Source organism: Mercenaria mercenaria, chromosome 12, assembly GCF_021730395.1.
Source record: "Mercenaria mercenaria strain notata chromosome 12, MADL_Memer_1, whole genome shotgun sequence".
Taxonomy (NCBI): domain Eukaryota; kingdom Metazoa; phylum Mollusca; class Bivalvia; order Venerida; family Veneridae; genus Mercenaria; species Mercenaria mercenaria.
Window position 1 is genome coordinate 36,146,017 of NC_069372.1, and position 15,211 is coordinate 36,161,227.

A 15,211-nucleotide genomic window follows, 5' to 3' on the forward strand; every position below is an offset into this window, starting at 1 on the left:
CCGTTACATGACTGAAATACTGTTGAAAAACGGCGTTAAACCCAAAACAAACAAACAAACAAACTTGTACATTTTTAAGATAAAGAAAAGCAACACTAATTTTATTAAGGTACATAATGCAATTAGGACAGTCACATTTCATGGTGTGGGATACTTTAATTGTTATAAAAATGTTTTGAGACAACAATGTACATTTTGGTGATTAATATGTAAGTATGATCATGAATTTATCATGTACTGTATATTAGTCTTTCATATTGTCCTTGTACCAACAAATTATTGCGTGGTAAATTTAGAGAAAACCTGTTTATATTTATAGTTATTTATATTATTTCTCAAAGTGTATACCAAAACAAAATTGTACAAAAATATACAATTAATGACAAAAAAGCCCACAATGTTTTGTAAATTGGAAGTCCAAATAAATATTTCTAATATACAAAGGCTTAGACCTCACACATAAGTTTTTTTTTCCCTTTTTGTGAATTTTAGAGTGTTATTTCAAGTCAGGCATTTTTAATGAAAAAAAAATGTTTTTATCAAAACTAACTAAAATTATCTGTTTGAGATTGATTCTGTATGAATAAATAGCACTTTTGGGTAAAATTTACTTTTATGTTGTGTGCTGAACCATGATATCCAAGAAAAAAGCACATGTCAGGAAAGGACAAACAGCAACGTATGGGCTTAAAGTATAGTATCATTTTCTGAGTAACTGTAAATACCTATTCAGTAAAAATTGAGGGAAAACTGGATTTCTGTGAAACCAGACCTCTTCCTACATTCTTACAATTATGGAGTGTAGAGTGTAGCAGGCATTCTTTTTCAAAACTGGAAAATATATCATTTTTGAAAACATTTTGGCACAATAACCTTTAAATTTCACTCAGAGTATATATTATATTAACTGTTTATATAAGTAACAGATTGGTCAACACATTCTGGTGTTATCCAATGAAAAACTTATGTGTGATCAATCTCATTTGAAACATGTTATATAATATGGCATTTAAAATGAAAAATAGGCATATTCTTATTCAACTGGCATCAGTTCCAAGAAATCATAAAACCTCCAAAATAATTTTTATGTCTCGGCTGCAAAAAAAAAATCTATTCCATTATTTTCCATATACTACATACTCTTATACAGTCCTAAGTTTCCTCAAATATCATTGAATCTTCAAAAATTACTTTGCCTGCAGTGCATAAAACTAGAACCAAGCTGAGTCGACTGACTTATAAAGGGAAAATAAAATGTTGTTTTGTTTTTTTAATAATAAAAATTATAAAAAATAAGGCCTCAAAGATATTTGTTTTTCATACAAATGTACAGATTCTTTAATAACAAATGAAAAGAGGCAATTTTGATGATAACTTACTTCATCTTTTCCCAATAGCAATTACCAGTAAACGTCGAGTTTTCGCGTAAAATTTGTCGAGTTTTCATGTTGTCGTGTCGGCGGGGCGAAAACACGATAAATTTTACGCGAAAACTCGACGTTTAAAGGGCGCCGACACGACAGATTTATCTGTCGAGTTTTCGTGTTGGCGTGTATAAATTTATCGTGTCGGCGCCCTTTATTTGTCGTGTTTTGGTGTTTTCGCCCCGCCGACAGGACAACACGAAAACTCGACAAATATGGTATTTGTTGTGTTTTCGTGCTGTCGTGTTTTCGCCCCGCCGACACGACAACACGAAAACACGACAAATACATTATTTGTCGAGTAATTTGTCGAGTTTTCGTGTTGTCGTGTTTTCGCCCCGCCGACACGAAAACTGGACAAATTAGGTATTTGTCGAGTTTTCGTGTTGTCGTATTTTCGCCCCGCCGACACGACAACACGAAAACACGAAAACACGACAAATTCTTTTTAGACATCTCTTATAAAATGTAGAGTTATTCAGAAGCCAGTGGCAAAGGGTTTTAGAAGCATTTTTTCTTTCTATTCGAACGAACCGCCAATTCAAAATTTATTTATATTCCTTAAAGCTGCATTAGGAGATCTGAGATTATAAAACAGTACAATAATATGTCAGATGTCAGTTATCGTTTTAAGCATACGAAGTGTATGTATTACTGACCCGGTAGCAATATTTCATTGGGATGCGGGGAGCGGAAACAGTTATAGAATGAAGGCGGCATCGGCGAGCCGAGTGGAGTAGGTGGATCAGGGCGTGTCTGCCTTTAAATGTTTGAAATACATATATAAAATGTTGGCTTCTGCTGCAAATTTTGAGGTACGGTTAAACCCCTCCTGACAGTGGAGTCACGGGGTCTTTCCCTTGTCATTTTTGAAATAAAGGTATAAAATGGTGGTCCCTGCGTTATGGGTCATGCCCTCCGACTTTGGGGGTCAGAGGGTATCCTCACGGACATTTTTGAAATATAGGAATGAAATGATGGCCTCTGTTGCATTTTTGGGTCTAAATTGTGAAAAAAAAATTCCTTTGCCAAAATAGTTGGGTTGGGTGCACCTATGATGAGTACAGGTCACTTTTGGGGTATGGGTTGGGGTTGGGGGATGGCACGGCCATCGGCCCTGCCCAGGACCCGAGCCTGTACAAATAGAAAAATAATTACGTATATGCGTGGGCCTCAATGAAGATTAACTTATTCACACGAAATACCCAACCCCCGTACCTCAAAATTTGCGCTCAAAAATGCAGCAGAGGCCACCATTTTAAACATATATTTCAAACTTTTAAAGGCAGATACGCCCTGACCCACCTAATTTGAGGGTTTAACCCTTTCCGACCCTAACCCCACTCGGCTCGCCGATGCCGCCTTCATTCTTTAACTGTTGCCGCTCCCCGCACCCCAATGAAATATTTCTGGAACCAGGTCAATTATACATACACTTCATATTACTCTAGATTTTATAAGAGATGTCTGAAAAGAATTTGTCGTGTTTTCATGTCGGCGGGACGAAAACACGACAACACGAAAACTCGACAAATACCTAATTTGTTGAGTTTTCGTGTTGGCGGGGGCGAAAATACGATAACACGAAAACTCGACAAATAATGTATTTGTCGAGTTTTCATGTCGACGAGGCGAAAACACGACAACACGAAAACACGGCAAATACCTAATAAAGGGCGCCGACACGAAGTACGAAAACTCGACAAATTAGGTTTTTGTCGAGTTTTCGTGTTTTCGTGTTGTCGTGTGTTCGCCCCGCCAATACGCCAACACGAAATGGCAGAAATCAGCCACCATACAATATGACATATAATTGTGTCTATGCGGCGTTTAACCAAACAAAATAAAAAAAAATTAAATGTTAGACTATTGTTTTTTTGGTTTTTAAAATCAACACTAAATGAAAGGGATATTCATGTGGAATTTCATCCAGTATTCAGATTCGGAAGTCAAAACAACTACTAAAAACAATTCATACTTACGTAATTGCTTTCGACAGCACAGCTTATGGTGTTAACATTTGATGTCTTTGAACAAAAGTATAATCTAATAAGCGTGTCAAATTTGTAAAACTAGGCACTCTGTTGTAATTGTACACTAAAAGTACAGTAATTCATATTGTGTGTGAAATTTCTCAAGTCCGGGTCAGTTGAAAAGGCTTGTGAAAGCCACTGCTGATTTATTTTTGAGACGTTAACATAGATTATATTTCATAATATAGTAATATCATATCATAAATATTAAACATTACATATTGATATGTTTTTATTTTATATGTATACCCACTTATCTCGATTTCCAATACACCTTTTGCTCTCGCATTGTCATTCAAAACGCACTCGTTGTATATAATATATATATTTTTAAGGAATTCCATCAATCCATGGACGCTGAAGACCATTTTGGGCAACATGTGCCACTAATTGTGGTAATGTCAATGTTAATAAGAAGTTTGAAGAACCATTTTATGACAAACGTTCAAGAGCCTACGAAAAAGACGCTATGGGTAGTTACAGTGCCAGCGATATGGACTGATGATGCAAGGAAGTTTATGCGAGAGGCAGCAGAAATGGTATATTCTATGTATTAGATATGTTGAGATGATTCAATATTTATAAGCATATTTGAACTTTAAGATAAAAGAAATTACCATTTCAATGATGTTCTTTAACAGAATGCACGCTTTATCAAGATATCAGTATCCGAAAGTTAAAATAATCTTAGACATATCATTTTGAACTAACAATATTTATACAACATGTAAAATAAAGCTATAAGAAGGTCCCTTTGAAGCACTGGATTCTGTTTGTTGTGATGAAAGTTGTGATGAAACATGCATCTCCCCTCACGTATTATACATAGGTATTGAACGGCAACAAGTAGATATTTAATAGTCTGGGTTTTATTCAGTCTGTTCATGAAAAGAAATAAAAAATACAATGATCCTCATGTCAGAAGGTTACGCAGATCTCTTATATAAATTAACCAGAAAAAAATAACAACATGGAGTTAAATTACGGAGCGGCTTTTAGGGCCGCCACACAACACTTTAAATTTGCTTTTAGGGTAGTTACATAAGCTTCTTTAGAAGCATATAACAAAACCAAACAACTCGGTTAAATTGCGTATGTTTGTAATCTCCCCTCACGCTTAAGCGAAACTCTGTTAGACATATAACGAGCTAATTGTAAAGACAATTCAATCAGATGAAAAAGTTTAGCATGACTGCCAAAAACTATTGAATGTCGAATTAATAAATGAATGCATGTTATCCTCAAAACAAGGACAAAAGTCCTACAGGAAGAAGCCACATTTAAAGAACGCATCTGCTCATACTGTACTCCACGGTATTGCAATTCTTATAATAATGTTTTTACTCGATTAAGGTGGAATGCGCCTAATTTTAAGTAATTGGGTTTCGTTGCGAAATTTTGATTAATATAAAATTCAGCATATTCCTCATTGTTTGCGTATTTTACTTTTTTGATATTTTTGTAACTTTTTTCTCTGCAAACCTTCAGAAACGGCCATTGACGTCCATTTTTGATGAACCGCGATTTCACGTCTGTCAGACGATTTTTGTAAATCGTTCTGTTCATTCTACAAAAATCGGTTTGCCTCTACTCATCATATTTTCATTTAAAAATGTCTTTAAAATGGTGTATGATTTATGGAGGTCATTTTAACGTAAAAGTCGATTATTTGCGTTAATGTGACGTCAGAGCGACAAATATGACGTTTGTTTTAATCTTGTCTCATGTAAAACTCAAACGATAGAATTTGAGAAAAAAAACTAACATAATGACGAACACTTTATTTTCTGTCGATTGAAAGAATAAAATTATGGGGTAACCGAATTCATTTTCGCGTAAAATTACATTACGCTACCCCTACCCCTAAATCCGTTTTTCAACAGTATTTCAGTCATATAACGGCGGGCAGTTAACCTAACCAGTGTTCCTGGATTCTGTACCAGTACAAACCTGTTCTCCGCAAGTAACTGCCAACTTCCCCACACGAATCAGAGGTGGAGGACTAATGATTTCAGACACAATGTCGTTTATCAAATAGTCACGGAGAACATACGCCCCGCCCGAGGATCGAACTCACGACCCCGCGATCCGTAGACCGACGCTCTACCTACTGAGCTAAGCGGGCGGGCTGAACAGTTTTTGTTTAAGGAATTTAGATTCGTAAGAAATATAGAAGACTGTATTTGTTCAGTATATACAGGTTATTTGCATGTTCTACGAATCGGCTTGATGTAAGCAATTTGTCAGATTCTTGTACTTCGGCTACTCTGGCTCAATTCTTCTTTGCGGCTAATAGTGATCTTTGAGTTAAATATAATTTATGCGGAAGTGTTTTACAAGAAATGATTTTTAAGAAGTTTTCATATGTTTTATCGAATTATTCATTCATTAGAGAATTTTGATAGATGACAACCTGATTATTTGATTTATTAGTAAAATCTTGAACAAATAGGACCAGTAAACATGGTGAGAGAAATAGACTTTTAGAAAAATTTGTCTTTAAAATGTGTCATGTTAATTGATCATATATTTTCTGATTAGGAATTGAAAAGTTTTATCATAATTTATGCATATATTGCTTTGATTTGAGTACAGTTGTACTTGGCTATTCAGTATGCTTATTCATTTGTTTGATCAGGGCCTGTGAAATTTTGTAGTTACAAGTATTGTTGAAATAAAATATTGGGAAATGGACATGATCTTATATCTTTTTTAGATAAAAATACCTGCAACTTTCAAGCAGAAAACATGCACGCAATCACGCACGCACGCATGCATGCACGCACATCCCATAAGATGACCATAAGATTAGTTGCCACGGGCTTGCCCGGTAAATTACCTGCTCTACGCAAATGTTCATATATACTGACGGCAGAATTCGGTTTAAAGGGCAGAGTTTATTTTTCATTCTTTTGATATCTTATACCACAGGCGCTTTTTAAAATAGATCATAACTTCTATAATTTCCATAATCATGATGTAAGAGATACTATCCCTAGGTTACTAGTACATATACGCGTTAGCGTATTTCTTATAAACTTCCGATGCATGTTGAAAATTGTTACATTATGAATTTTGACACCTATGGCGCTTATTAAAATAAAAAGTGAAACCTTATACATATAAACGTGCCCGTAAAAATCCTAATATCTCGTAGATATGAAAGCAGGGGTTGCAAGTTTGAGCCTCCAGTCCTCCGTACAAAGTTACGATTCTTGAGTCGTACATAAATACAATGGAAACATAGAATTACACAACCGCTGTTGAATTACAGAGAGTCTCGCTCACAACCGCTATTCTTTTTCTTTCTTTTACACCACCGGCTGGGCTCAATAGAAGGAGCGCAGATCTATGAATCGTGAGTTCGATCCCCGGATAGGGCATGACGACTTGATAGGAGGCACGTGACCGAAATCATTTGTCCTCCAACTCTTATTTATGTGGTGAAGTTGGAAGTTACTTGTTGAAAATTCAGAATCCAGGAACAATGGCTAGGTTAACTTCCGCCGTAACATAGAAAACAGCGCTTAACCCAAAAACATACATTGTTTTATTTCTTGGAATATTTAACAGTTTTAGCAGAATGTTTACTCATATTTGTGGTGTTTGATAGGTTTCTACTGTTAGGAAAAAGAATTACATATGAAATATATTTCTATAACGTGTCTATGAATACAAGGATAACCTTCTTTACACACATATCTGGAGAGCTAAAACCTCTTTGCAAAGGATGGTGTTTCTGTTCTAGCCAAGTTACTAAATAAATTAACCTTTTCAGAATAACAGCCTCCCTATGACAAATATACTTTGTTTCCCCGCGGGTATTCGAAGAGGATGCACTTTATTCGAAATCGGGGTGTCCGACTACTCTCCAAACAATTGAAATATTTCCCAAATGTAAAATCTGTAATAAAGTTATATAAATTACCTTAGGGCTTTTTAAATTTTCTAAATTTAAGTTGTATTCTATTTGTTTGCCTCTGTGCTATTACATGCATAAAATTTCATTTCTATATGTGTTCAGTTTTTCGCTCGGAAATAGCGGCCTGTGATGAATTCTGTACAAGATAATTGTTAAAATAAAAATGTTGAGATAATTCTAATAAAAGATTTAAATTATATTCTGTCGTTTTCTTATTTATTTTTGTAAATGTGCATCGATACACGACTGTTCATGTATTACCATTAACTTGCGAAATAAATAATTTCAATCTTAATGTTGAATGAAATCATTGCACAGTTGTAAAGAACTCAACATGTGTTTGTCTTTATCACAAGACATAAGAAAATCCATTGAATTACGCATTTTTTTATCTGGGATAGGGGTAGAGGCAACGGTAATGCGGTGTCGATTTTGTCGCATTTTTCTTAAATTGAATACAAACTAAACATTAAAATCTTAGTTCTACACTGAAATGATTTCGCCAAAGGCAGCAGAGTTTTAAAGAGTACTTTGATTTAGTTGTACTAAGAAAAAAATAAAATAGTAGATTTATGGAAGAAAAGAGGAGATACTGGAAAAAATACTCATTTGCGCTCTCTTGTGATTTGGGGGTAGTGTAATTTAATTTTAAGCGAAAATGAATTCGGTGACCCCATAATTATATTCTTTCAATCGATAGAAAATAAAATTTTCATCATCATGTTAGTTTTTTCTCAAATTCTATCGTTTGGGTTTTACATGAGACAAGATTAAAGCAAATGTTTTATTCGAAACTCAACGTCATATTTGTCGCTCTGACGTCACTTTAACGTAAATATCGACTTTTACGTTAAAATGACCTCCATAAATCATACACCATTTTAAAGACATTTTAAAAAAGAAAATATGATGAGTAGCAAGCAAACCGATTTTTGTAGAATGAACAGAACGATTTACAAAAATCGTCTGATGTCCGCGAAATCGCGTTTCATCAAAAGTGGACGTCAATGGTCGTTTTTGAAGGTTTGCAGAGAATATAAAAAAAAATATCAAAAAAGTAAAATACGCAGTCAATGAGAAATATGCTGAATTTTATATTAATCAAAACTTCGAAACGAAACCCAATAATTTCAAAATTATACGCATGCCACCTTAAATCAATAATTTCATAATTAATTTGCCAATAGAAATGTGATTGCCAAGAATAAACGTAATATTGCAGTTTAGAAGCATTAGCTGATTATATTTGAGTTTGTCAGTACAGTCGAAAGGAGTTATGAGGTATATATTCAAAATAACGGTGTTGACACATAGACAATGAATGAGTTTGTTTTTGAGACCATTTGGCACAGTGATGTCATGTATATGTTGCCGTTGTGAACATAAGATATAAGTTTTTTAAGATTCTAGTATGACTCGATCTGTTTACCATTTAAACAAAGAAGAGGGACCTATATTAAACAGTTTTTGGCACACAGACTGGCAAGAGAGTTTTATGACCTCAATCATGACATCAAATTGCCACAAGACGCCCAGTTCATTAGAACTCGGATAAATGAATTCCAGTATATTTTTATCAAAATATTTCAATGAGCACAGAAGATGAAAGCTATGCAATCAAGGCCTTCTTGTGGTTTATCGTGTCGAATTGATTGTTTTTATAAAATAATGATTATGTGTTGAAAAGAGGGTAGATCTATAAATTCGTGGACATCTTCCGCTAATCGTTTGTTTCGGGTAAGAAAAAAAACGGAGAGAAAAGGAGATATCTCTGATCTTTCATGAGTGTGGTGAGTAAATGTTACATAAAAGTTCCATCAACTTTACATAGAAACGAGAATTTACAACAACCATACCAAAGCAACCTACGCACCTAAAACGAACACACAACGTCCATGTCTATGCACTTACAGATCAAAATGCTTTTACAGAATGACTTGGCGTACTCCTTTAGAAGATCAATATCAGAAATGATATTTGAATAAAACATTGAAAATGGTCCACATTTAAAAAATACTTCATTTCCAAATAATGCAAAATTCCTGTTTATTTATTTTTAGTGTGATATCAAAAGCAAGAACCTTTTGTTAGCCAATGAACCGGAATCCGCAGCAGTTTATTGCATGTTCCTACCTCAAGGGAAACTTAACAACATGGAAACTTTGGATCTTACAGGTCAAACGTTCCTTGTGGCCGATCTTGGAGGTAATTTTCAAATTCTCATTTATGATGAACTTTTTTCGTGTATTTTGTATAAATTAATTTTAGATACTGTGAAATCATAAATGTTTGTGGGCGACAAAAATTTCGTGTATTACGTGGTCGCGTCAATCAACGAAATAAAATCCAGACGAACGATTATAATTTCAAATTCGTTTTATCCTAAAAAAATGAAATGTGCACGATTTCATATCCCCATGCAGTATGGGCCAAACCCGAAAAATTTCATGCCTATGAAATCAAATGAGTTTACAATAATACAGCATAAACATCAACGGAAATAATTTCAAGTATGTATAATGAGAAATGTAATATTTGTCCGGGGAAATTTTTTTAGAACAGTAACTCTCGGCCCTGCAATTACAATAATGATAAAAATGTTTAAGAAATAATAATTCCCAATCAGTGGCATTTTCTTTGAATAAAATGATTGTTTGGAAGTAGTATAAGAAAAGAGGATTCTGGCCTGATTTCGACCAAACTTAACCCTTACCCTTGACCTAAACTAACCAATGCTGGCAAACTCAAAAAACAACCACAGGTTTTAACAAATTACAGTGAAAACCTCTAGTTTGACAAATTAAACACTTTTGCCAAACTTCTGCCAAATTTCTGCCACGAAGGCAGTTATGTGTCAGTGTCTGCCACAAGGCAAAACTTTGGCAGGTTATTTTAATTGATAAAGTGCAAAGCTATCGGTTTTATTTTTAATTAGTAACTATATTATTAGTCTTTAAACTCATACTGAAAAACAATTTACAATAGTTTTTAACCTTTTTTATTAAAATAATTTATAATTGTTCGTTCATTTTGTTTTACATTGTTAATTTTCGCTTTCTTTATACAATAAATCATAAATGTTTATACCATCTTGTAATAGCTTTATGAAAAATAAACAATAGTTACCACATGATAAACTTGTTTTGTCTTGATATTGTATGCTGTTATACTTTACTCCAGGTATATATTTGATTACTTCTTTTGGTGGTGGTAAACCGAACGGGTCAAAGTATATTTTATTTACATAACATACACAGAGTCGTCCAAATTTATAATTCCACATTCGACCTTTGGTCCTTTTGTTTTTGGTAAATTATTTCTTCTAAATACACCCCTAAAGTTTTTTAATTTTTAATTGTTTACCCATTGTTCAATTTCAATGTTAGAAATATGTTTGTTTATATATATATATTTTTACTATAGGAATTCGTCTGTAAGGTCTTCGTTGAGAATCAATCTGTAAACCCTGACCTTGTCCCTTACCACTTAACAAGGATGCAATCCAAGGTATTCCCAGACTAGCAGCCAGCATACCTGAACACCCACCTTGTTTTTGTTTTTGAGTTAGTTTTATTACACCAGTTCCCCTTAATTGTTTACTTTGATTAGGTGTAAGATATGGCGATATCATGGTTCTCTTATTATTAGCTACCGAAATCATACCATTTCCAAGTATTTTACTAACACCAGTACTGGCAAGACCGAAAAAAGCTCCGACGCCTAACGGTCCTAATATTTTTGGAGCTATTTTTGCAGCTAACGGAAGTACTGTTCGACCTAACATATCAGCCAAAGCTCCCAAAAATCCCCCATTTTGATCTTGACTGGACATTTGTTTATTTCGAAATTGTAATTTCTAATCACTTCTTATTCCTAATAGACTTTTCAATTTGATTAATCTGTGTTCTTGTTAAAAGTAAAGGAAAGTTTCCCCGCAATTGTTCATATTTCAATCTAAAAGTATGTGGAATTTTATTATTGTAAACTCTTGCTAAGTTTTTTTCTTTTGTCCGTCTGTTAAATTTACATTATATTCAATATCATTTGATGTCATTATATATTTTATATATATTTTATTTAAACAATAATAAGTTCATTTCCAATAGTATTTATTTCAACTGTTTCTTCATACAATACAATTGCGTAAACACGGATATTAGCTGCTGGCCGAACATTTAATTTAGCTGAATGTAATATGCTTAGGATCTTTTACAATTTCTTCCTTTTTAACTTTTAAGTTAAAATGAACAAATCCAAACAATCTTTGAAAATTTGATAAATTTAAAAGACTTCCAGTGGTTTTATTAAACTGTTTATGAAAATAATTAAGAACATCATCATAAATTCTTGATATACATGTATATTCCGTTTCGGGATAAAAAAAATACACCATTACCAACTTCAAGACGGCAAGATTCCAGCCTACAATCATTATCTGCTGCATTAGCTTTATGTATCTAATAAACGTGGATTATGTTCTTGTGAATTACTTTTATCAGGTCGTTGTAAATAAACACACACATGTTCGGGTTTTGTTACACCGGCTGTTATTCTAAAAGTTATATTAGTCTGTTGTTTATCTGTTGACTGTGCTATCATTTCTCAGAGGTATTTCCACCCTGTTTTTGTATATTTTTCCAGACCTTAAACCCATAGTAGAGAGCTAAAGCTCCAGATCCTGACAATATTTTATTTATTTTTATATTAAAATCCTCCTCATTATTTGAATTTGTTTTTTTGTAATTTCTTAGCAATTAAATTACCAAAGGCGGGTTTTAAACGCCAGTACGAGCCTGAGGCTCATAGGGAGTCGAAGCTCCGGGTTTTTTAAAACTTTTAATTTTTTCTGTAATTTTATTAGCAGCTAAATTCCCGACTTCCGTTCCAACCTTTTTTGTTCCACTTTCAAGCGCAGTTTTCCTGCAGTTTCCAGAGCTTTTTTCCAGCACTACCAATTGAAGATGCAACAGAAGATGAAAACAATTTTGTTAAACTGTCAAAGATACCTGCACCATTTTGAGCGTAAAGCTCATAAGGAACTGACGCGGCTGCTTGCAGCCCCCGAGGACCAAGGTCCACTCCAGACCAAGGATCAACATAAATAAATATTCCTTTACTTTTGTCATAAACTTTTTTGTACGTTATATATTTATATTTCTTTTAAAATTAGTGTAAAACTTGTTTCAACTTCATTAAAATTGATTATTCTACCAAATACATCTGTAATATCTATTCTTATTGAATCTATAATATTTTTATTAATTTCAGAATACCCTACTCTGTTTTGCTCTTTTGTAAATGGATAAGCTCTTGTTAAAACTGCAGTACTTAAAGCATAAATAATATCACTAAAATTACCATCAACAAGTGAATTATCAATAAGATCACAATGGATGTTAATTGTATCCACAGAGTTGGTTATATTTGGTGTCGTAGTTCCCCATTCAGTATTTCTCAAACCTTTTTTTTTCCAAATCCAGGCAATGTATGAAAATTTGCTATTCTTAAATCCAAAAAAAAAAAATTATCCTGAATTGAAATTAGGATTTTAAAACTACTTAAATCAAATTCCAAACTTATAGGGACAATGTCTGATTTATCAAACTCAAGATCACCATTGGTTATTAGTGTTTCCCTGATATAATTATTGATGTCTGTATAACTGTAAGAACCATTTGTAAATATGATATATTTCCAACCTTCACCATTATTATAACGAATTCTTTTATTGTCGTATTCATCACTAATATTATGCCAAGAGTAAGTCATAGTGTTAATACTATCCAAACCAACAGCATAAGTTTTATTTTTATCTAAAATTAAGGAACGACTAAATCTGGCTGTAAAACCGCTTGGAGTATTTTTATTATCGTTTTTAACTGCTGGGACGTTAGTCCCCGCGAGCTCCGCTCGCTTCGGAACTTAACACTATTTTTTGTTCCATCTATATTTAAGAAAAATAATTTATATAACATCTCATGTTGTTTTGGTAACAATTTATTCATTTTTAATAATTCATCAATTATGCTAATACCTTCATTTTTTAGTTCTTCATTATTATTTCCAGCATCAATTGAACCACAAATAAGTTCTAAGTCTTTAACCAGTTCTTCTGGATTGCATAGACAAACGTCATAACCTTGACCCCTAATTACTTTTTTTTAAATTTCATAGATCTTTTATTGATAGGTAATCTTGATTTTTCTGTTAATTCTTTAAATATTTTCCTAGAAAGTATTGAATGTTTTTTATTATTGTTATATCTTTTATTAATCAAGTCAATTAAATCATCATCTACCTTAACGTAAATAACTTCTTTTCCAGTTCTTTGATCCTTAGCAATTATTTTTGTTTTGACCATAAAGTTTATTAAGATCAATCAATAAATTACCATATTGTCCATTTGCTGAAACTTTATATGGATTGTGATATCTAATTCCCTTTCCAAAAACATCTGATTCTTTAATCATTTTTGATAAGCGTTCACCGTATTTTTTAAGATTTTATCTATCTAATTCTAACTCCGAAACATACTTGCCTGCATTTGTAAATTCAATTTTTTTATTTGGTTTTCCTTTACTGTATTTATTTATACTTTTCTTTAATTTTTTTGGTAACCTCTTTCCTTGTTTTTATCCAATAGTCTTTATCTTTGCTTATTGCTAACTCTGATAATGTGGGTAATTCATATTCTGATAATATATCTTTATTGATATTTATATCTAAATTTGCCCTCATTTCTTTTTCTGATTCTTTTGAATCTTTTGATTCATCAGTTGTTTCGTATGGGTATGGTCGGTCAGATTTTTTTATTAAATACATCTTTTATCATCATAACATGATAAAGATGTTTTATTAATAACATGACTTTAAAGGTGTGATTACTTTGGGTTGAATTAAACAAAGTATCTTTGTAATTTTCATAAACAATTGTTTTCTTTACAACATGTCTTTTTAATTCCTTTTCATTTTTTATGTTAACTTCATTTTCTAATAAATATGAATACATTTTACTTCTTAGTCCAACAAATTCAACAATGGGAATGCCGGCAGCTTCATCTTTGAATTTTTCAGTTACCTTTTTATTATTATCGAAATAAACTTTTGAATTACTATCATAATCACTATTATCAAACAGTTCTGATTCTTCATATGCATCTTCATATGCATCTTCAGTATTTATTTCATAACATAATGAATCAGTGTCAGTGAATAAAAGCTTTGCTGAATCTTTATACTTTTCCTTAATGTAATTATAATGAAAATCATACATTAAATATTTTGATAAATCTAGAATGCACATTCCAACAGAACAAGGTATGTTTAATAATAAACTTTCTTTTATTCTATGAATACCAAACAAATTCTTATTAAACATATTGTTGAACTAACAAATGGAGGTTTTGCTATATACTTCAATAAAAGATTTTCATCATGTGTTAATTTAATATTGATTCTTTTGCGTAAATTCTCCATCGTCTTACAGAATACAGAGTTGTTCATGAGTTTAAAAAAGTATTTTTCAAAAGAATTCTTTGCTTTAGATCTTTTTTGAGTATTAAAATCAATATACATTTTTAACCAAGGACTTTCGTCAAAAGTTAATATTCTATGTATCTTTGTTACTTTTAATCCTAATTTTGTATAAAGTTTAAATTTTTTTAAATGAACCACATAGTTTTGTTTTTTCATTAAAGTTGGAACTAATATTTTTACATTACTTTTTCCTGTTTCAAGTTTTGTTTTAATATTTTAACTATAATTTGGAAGACATTCGTCTGGTATTTTCATTTTTTTTTCAGGAGCTAAAGGATAATCATTGTGAAGATCAT

The 15,211-nt window shown here is 32.5% G+C and overlaps 1 protein-coding gene across 1 annotated transcript in view; it reads left to right on the top strand.

The window, feature by feature from the left end:
• Positions 1-15,211, top strand: part of LOC128547323 (heat shock 70 kDa protein 12B-like) — a 30,239-nt gene that overhangs the window by 4,774 nt on the left and 10,254 nt on the right. The window contains exons 3-4 of the mRNA XM_053519666.1: positions 3,793-3,996; positions 9,440-9,584. Of these exons, the coding sequence (XP_053375641.1) occupies positions 3,808-3,996; positions 9,440-9,584 (334 nt within the window). The 5' untranslated portion in view covers positions 3,793-3,807. The remainder of the gene's footprint in view (positions 1-3,792; positions 3,997-9,439; positions 9,585-15,211) is intronic.